Here is a 7,262-nt window from a genome sequence, read left to right on the forward strand (position 1 = left end):
GTGGGAGACACAAACCAGTCCCCATTTTACAGATGCGAAAAAGGAGGCTTGGGGAACTCCTTGGTCAGAGGCCACAGAGGCCTCCCATTGGGACTCTGTGCTCTGCAAAGAAGGGAATCTGGGGAGCGGGCACCCTTAAAGAATCTGCATCCAACATCCACAAAAATCCAGCAGGAGGCCACCAGGAGCTGAGCTCCACGCAGAGAGGAAGCACCAGCACCCTGGGTGAGGCCAAGGTCACAGTCGGTCCCCAGGAGAGCCGGCAGCCGGCCAAGGGCCCAGATGGGCCTCTGGCTCAAGCCCAGCAGAGGTTGTGTCCAGTAGGCCTTGAGGCCTGCGCAGGAGGCCCGTCCCTCACCCCCCAGGGCAAGAACAAGAACTGTTGGCAGTGGCGCAGGGACATCTCTGCGGTGCTTTAAGGGCACACTTGTTATTTTTTGTTTGGCTGGTGGCAGCATGTGTGCCTTGGAATCTAGATGTTTCTGTATTCCCAAGGGAACTCAGGCTTAGGTTTTTAGGCTGGAAAACAAGAAAACCGCAGATGGTAATTATCCCCCAGGATCACAAGTCAAAGCCTGCTTTAGGTCAAGAATCTCCACCTTCGTGCCTGTCTGTGTGGCACACCCTCTCCAGAAACAGCCTCGCAACTTTCCCTGGGACCTCCCCTTCCCCACCGCACCTGGTCCTGGCGAGGATATTCACATCAGTGAATAAAATGCTAATTTTAGTGGGGGGCTGACAGACAGTTCTCACACACCAGTGTGCATCAACATCTCCTGGAGAGTGTGTCAGAGCACACACTCCTGTCAGCCCAGCCCGGCGGCTCACACCTGTAACCCCAGCACTGTGATAGGCGAAGGCGGGAGGGTCACGAGACTGCATCTCTACAAAAATAAAAATAAAAATAAATTAGTCGGACGTGGTGGTGCATGCCTGTGGTCCCAGCTACTCGGGAGGCTGAGGCAGGAGGCTTAAGCCCAAGAGGTTGAGGCTGCAGTAACCTGGGATTGTGCCACTTAACTCCAGCCTGGGCAACACAGCGAGATCCTGTCTCTCAAAACACATACACACACAAAAGAACACAACCTGTGCTTCCTCTAGACATTCTGACTTGGCAGGTGCAAGGCAGAGCCAAGAATCTCATGCCAGCAGACTCCCAGGTGCCGCTGATCCTGACAGTCCATGGTTTTGTAAGGGCATCTGCTGTGTTGCTGGCTCGGCCTCCATCCTCCTGCCTCCTGGGTCCAACGTTCTTGTTTTCTTTGGGAGCCCATCCCCGACTCCCATTCACGGGGTCCAGAGACAGGAGTGGGTGGGGACCTGGGTGTGGCCTCTCAACAGCCTTGTCACTGGCTGCAGCAATTGGTCCAGGTGTGGGCACGTGACTCAAGACCAGCCAATGAGAGCCAAGGGGTTTTTTTCTAGGACGTATTTAAAGAGATTATTTCCGTGGCTGGGGAAAGGTCAGCTGTGCCCCACAGCAGGTGAGGGCCGTCCTGAGAAAGTGTCCACGCGGGAAGGCAAAGCCAAGAAGGGGAGAAATCAAGGCCCAAGCCAATTTCAGGGCCTCTGAATGTAGCTGTACCTGAAGCCCAGTTAACCCCTGTACTAATAAGCCTCTTTTTAAAATCAGTTTAAGTTCCTATCACTTGCTTCCAAGAGTCCTGATACAAGCAAACAAAAGTGGCCAGGTGCGGTGGCTCATGCCTGTAATCCCAACACTTTGGGAGGCTGAGGCAGGAGAATGGCGTAAACCCAGGAGGTGGAGCTTGCAGTGAGCCGAGATCGTGCCACTGCACTCCAGCCTGGGCGACAGAGCAAGACTCTGTCTCAAAAAAAAAAAAAAAAAAAGACTATTAAGAACCTGAGCTGGTTTAGCTCAGGCCTGTGAAGGTGAGGACAGGAGCCACAGGGCACGCCAGGCCTCTGGGGTGACGTCCCCAGACAAAGGGACTCTGCAGACTCTGTATTTGGAAGCTGCTCTCACGTTTGGAGAGCAGGATATCCCAAGGAGCCTTCAGACCCCGTCTCTTAAAGAAAAAAAATAAAATAAAATCCAGCTCTGCCTTCGAATGAGGCTTTGCACAGAGAACAGGCGGGGCAGACACACACCGTGGGGTGCGATCATGGACAGCTGCTGCTTCACTCATAAACTTTTCTGCTTTTTTTTTTTTTTTGGAGACAGAGTCTCTGTTCCCCAGGCTGGAGTGCAGTGGCGTGATCTCGGCTCATTGCAACCTCCACCTCCTGAGTTCAAGCATTCTCCTGCCTCAGCCTCCCGAGTAGCTGGGATTACAGGCACCTGCCACCACACCCAGCTAATTTTTATATTTTCAGTGAAGATGGGATTTCACCATGTTGGTCAGGCTGGTTTCAAACTCCTGAGCTCAGGTGACCCGCCCACCTTGCCTCCCAAAGTGGTGGTGGGATTACAGGCGTGTGCCGCTGTTCCTGGCCTCTCAACTGTTATTGATTAGTGGCTCTTACTTTAAAAAGGACAATCGAAGCAGTTTGAAATGAGCCTCGAGGAAGTGGGTAGAGGGGCTGCCACTCTGCTTAATTTTCTCCACGCCAGGGTTTCACTTCCTCCTTGCCAGAGGGCTTGGAGGGTAAGACTTCCAAAGCAGCTCCAGTTTCCACAGGACCCATTAGGTGGGATTCCTGTGAGTAGGAAGGGAGCCCCACTACACTCAGCCTGCCTTCCGCACAGCGCCCTCCTCCGTCCACCTGCCCTCCCCAAGGTCTCTCCGTACTTCTGGCCACTCTGTGGCGACGGGAACACAGAAGTCGAAAACCCATCAACACGGGCGGCACGGGCCGAGAGGGAGTTGCTTCCGGGTGGGAAAGAAAGTCCCCAGGTGGTGCGGAAAAGAGGGGAGTAGGCGAACACCCTGCGGGCACATGTCCAGCTGCCCAGGGGCCCCCACGTGCCAGTTTCCCATGAGCTGAGACCTGTGGGGTCTCGTGCAGCCGGGTTTCTGCCCTGTCCGTCCAAAACACAGGATGAAGCTGATGCCTCACTCAGGGTCTCCTTCTCTCTCCCTGCAGTGCACCCCCTCTGGGCGGGCCCAGTCTCCGTGCCAGGGGGCACCCGGCAGTCTCCCATCAACATCCAGTGGAGGGACAGCGTCTACGACCCCCGGCTAAAGCCACTCAGGGTCTCCTATGACGCAGTCTCCTGCCTGTACGTCTGGAACACTGGCTACCTCTTCCAGGTGGAATTTGACGATGTCACCGAGGCATCAGGTAAGTGCCAGCTGGGGCTCAAGGGGTTTCTCTTCTCCTATTGTTCCGGGAGCAGGATTGGGGGCTTCGCGGAGTAGAGGGAGGAGAGCAGGAAGGGGGAGGACACACCCAGAGGATGGTGCGAAGGTTCTCGAGGGGACCGGAGCCGGGTGCTGACTTTACAGATGAGAATGCCGCCAGCACCTGCACGCACACAGGTGCACCTAGCAAAGAAAAACCCCTTCCCGCAGGGCTCGCTCTGCAGGGGTTGGAAGAGACAAGCTAAGCGAAATGCAAACGCTTTGCACGTCGGAAGAGTAACTCAGAACGGGGTGGAGGACAGAAAGCAGTGGTGGCTGTGACGCCCACACTGGCCTTGATAATCTAGACAGAGGCCTGCAAGGGAGTTGGGCCCACAGCAGGGCCGGGGTGTCGGGAGCCTGGAAATGAGACCACTGCAGGCTTGAGCAGGCGGTGACCTGGCCAACCTTTGTTTTATTTATTGAGACAGAGTCTTGCTCTGTCCTTCAGGATGGAGTGTGTGGCGCAATCTCAGCTCGCTGCAACCTCTGTCTCCTGGGTTCAAGTGATTCTTCTGCCTCAACCTCCCGAGTAGCTGGGATTACGGGTGGCTGCCACCACGCCCGGCTAATTTTTGTATTTTTAGCAGAAACGGGATTTCGCCATGTTGGCCAGGCTACTCTCAAACTCCTGGCCTCAGGTGATCCGCCCACCTTGGCCTCCCAAAGTGCTGGGCTTACAAGCATGAGCCACCAAGCCCAGCCCTGGCTGACCTTTTAAATGGACCCCCCAGCTGCTGTGAAGGACAGACTGAGGAGGTGCCTGGAGAGGAGCAGGGGTTAAATAGGAGGCGGTCTGGGGAGATGCAGGTGGGAGACGGTGGTGGAGGAATGGGGTGGGCTGGGAGGTGACTTGAGAGGTCCTGGAAGCCACCAAGCCCTTACTGGGTTCCAGCGCTTGGCCAAGGGCTTCTGCGGATCATCTCATCAAACCTTCACCATGATTCTCAGAAGTTCCAGGAGGATGCTCTGAGGTTTGAGAAGGTTCTCTCTATGCCTATTATGTTTGCATTTTTATCAGGGTGGCTGTCAGGTCCTACCTGGTGTTTTCCCAGCGCCAGCTGGTGGCACTGTAAGCCGCCTTCATGCTGACCACCTGCTCTCCCTCCTGCTGCGAGTCTAGAATTGGGCCACGTGCTGGGTATCAGGTGCCTATGTGAACAGCTCCCAATAAACCCTTGGGCACTGAGTCGCTAGTGAGCTGCCCTGGTACAGAACATGTCACATGTGTTGTCGCTGCTGGTTTAGGGGAGAATTAAGTCTGTCCTGTGTGTCTCCCCTGGTGAGGACTCCAGAAGCTCCTGCCTGGAGTCCTCCAGATACAGCCCAGGCACCTCTTCGCGTGGCTGATCTCGCTCTCGTCCTTTTGCTGAATGTAGCTTAGCTCTGACGGTGGCTCTGTGCTGGACCCGGTGACTCTTCCTGGGGAATCATCAAACCCGGGGGCCCCGACGCAGCCGCAGCCCCACGTCCTCTCCGGCGGGCATCCCATCTGCCTCCTCCCGGGTGCGTCCCACATGCCTGCAGATCTTATTTTGAGCCAATACCCAGCCCTCAGTTGCTGGAGCATCAGGCACCCGGCTAATGTCCTCACCAAGACTTCACACAGTGGGGAGCAGGAGGCGCCAGGGCAATCCTGATACTACTAGGAGGAGGAAGGTATGTGGACGGACCCCCTTTAAAAGCACTGCCAGGCTGGGCGAGCTGGCTCATGCCTGTAATCCTAGCACTTTGGGAAGCTGAGGTGTGTGGATCACCTGAGGTCAGAAGTTCAAGACCAGCCCGGCCAACATGGTGAAACCCCGTCTCTACTAAAAATACAAAAATTAGCCGGTGGCGCACAGCTGAGGTTCCAGTTACTGGAGGGGCTGAGGCAGTAGAATCGCTGGAACCCAGGAGGTGGAGTTTGCAGTGAGCAGAGACTGAGCCACTGCACTCCAGCTTGGGCAACAGAGCGAGACTCCATCTCAAAAAAAAAAAAAAAAGCGCTGCCATCCATGAATAGCAGCATGGCACAAAACAGAAGCCACTAGAGAAAGTATTGCGGGACCCTCATTTAATGTAAGAAGAAATGGAGGCTTAGAGAAGGGGCGACTGCCAAGTGTGAGTGACCCAGTGCAAGGAGCTGGCTTCAGTTCTGACTGCAGATTCTAGACCGTCACCAACTCACTTCTCGCCAAGGGTTTCACTTGCACAACTGCAGTCTTTCAATGGTCGTGGGAGACACAAACCAGTCCCCATTTTACAGATGCGAAAAAGGAGGCTTGGGGAACTCCTTGGTCAGAGGCCACAGAGGCCTCCCATTGGGACTCTGTGCTCTGCAAAGAAGGGAATCTGGGGAGCGGGCACCCTTAAAGAATCTGCATCCAACATCCACAAAAATCCAGCAGGAGGCCACCAGGAGCTGAGCTCCACGCAGAGAGGAAGCACCAGCACCCTGGGTGAGGCCAAGGTCACAGTCGGTCCCCAGGAGAGCCGGCAGCCGGCCAAGGGCCCAGATGGGCCTCTGGCTCAAGCCCAGCAGAGGTTGTGTCCAGTAGGCCTTGAGGCCTGCGCAGGAGGCCCGTCCCTCACCCCCCAGGGCAAGAACAAGAACTGTTGGCAGTGGCGCAGGGACATCTCTGCGGTGCTTTAAGGGCACACTTGTTATTTTTTGTTTGGCTGGTGGCAGCATGTGTGCCTTGGAATCTAGATGTTTCTGTATTCCCAAGGGAACTCAGGCTTAGGTTTTTAGGCTGGAAAACAAGAAAACCGCAGATGGTAATTATCCCCCAGGATCACAAGTCAAAGCCTGCTTTAGGTCAAGAATCTCCACCTTCGTGCCTGTCTGTGTGGCACACCCTCTCCAGAAACAGCCTCGCAACTTTCCCTGGGACCTCCCCTTCCCCACCGCACCTGGTCCTGGCGAGGATATTCACATCAGTGAATAAAATGCTAATTTTAGTGGGGGGCTGACAGACAGTTCTCACACACCAGTGTGCATCAACATCTCCTGGAGAGTGTGTCAGAGCACACACTCCTGTCAGCCCAGCCCGGCGGCTCACACCTGTAACCCCAGCACTGTGATAGGCGAAGGCGGGAGGGTCACGAGACTGCATCTCTACAAAAATAAAAATAAAAATAAATTAGTCGGACGTGGTGGTGCATGCCTGTGGTCCCAGCTACTCGGGAGGCTGAGGCAGGAGGCTTAAGCCCAAGAGGTTGAGGCTGCAGTAACCTGGGATTGTGCCACTTAACTCCAGCCTGGGCAACACAGCGAGATCCTGTCTCTCAAAACACATACACACACAAAAGAACACAACCTGTGCTTCCTCTAGACATTCTGACTTGGCAGGTGCAAGGCAGAGCCAAGAATCTCATGCCAGCAGACTCCCAGGTGCCGCTGATCCTGACAGTCCATGGTTTTGTAAGGGCATCTGCTGTGTTGCTGGCTCGGCCTCCATCCTCCTGCCTCCTGGGTCCAACGTTCTTGTTTTCTTTGGGAGCCCATCCCCGACTCCCATTCACGGGGTCCAGAGACAGGAGTGGGTGGGGACCTGGGTGTGGCCTCTCAACAGCCTTGTCACTGGCTGCAGCAATTGGTCCAGGTGTGGGCACGTGACTCAAGACCAGCCAATGAGAGCCAAGGGGTTTTTTTCTAGGACGTATTTAAAGAGATTATTTCCGTGGCTGGGGAAAGGTCAGCTGTGCCCCACAGCAGGTGAGGGCCGTCCTGAGAAAGTGTCCACGCGGGAAGGCAAAGCCAAGAAGGGGAGAAATCAAGGCCCAAGCCAATTTCAGGGCCTCTGAATGTAGCTGTACCTGAAGCCCAGTTAACCCCTGTACTAATAAGCCTCTTTTTAAAATCAGTTTAAGTTCCTATCACTTGCTTCCAAGAGTCCTGATACAAGCAAACAAAAGTGGCCAGGTGCGGTGGCTCATGCCTGTAATCCCAACACTTTGGGAGGCTGAGGCAGG

General features: G+C 55.0%; 1 protein-coding gene across 1 annotated transcript in view; it reads left to right on the forward strand.

Annotated features, from left to right (window-relative positions):
* Window positions 1–7,262, forward strand: part of CA5A (carbonic anhydrase VA, mitochondrial) — a 54,806-nt gene that overhangs the window by 10,099 nt on the left and 37,445 nt on the right. The window contains exon 2 of the mRNA XM_011928086.1: window positions 3,049–3,246. Within this exon, the coding sequence (XP_011783476.1) occupies window positions 3,049–3,246 (198 nt within the window). The remainder of the gene's footprint in view (window positions 1–3,048; window positions 3,247–7,262) is intronic.

Source organism: Colobus angolensis, unplaced genomic scaffold, assembly GCF_000951035.1.
Source record: "Colobus angolensis palliatus isolate OR3802 unplaced genomic scaffold, Cang.pa_1.0 Scaffold76, whole genome shotgun sequence".
Lineage (NCBI taxonomy): Eukaryota > Metazoa > Chordata > Mammalia > Primates > Cercopithecidae > Colobus > Colobus angolensis.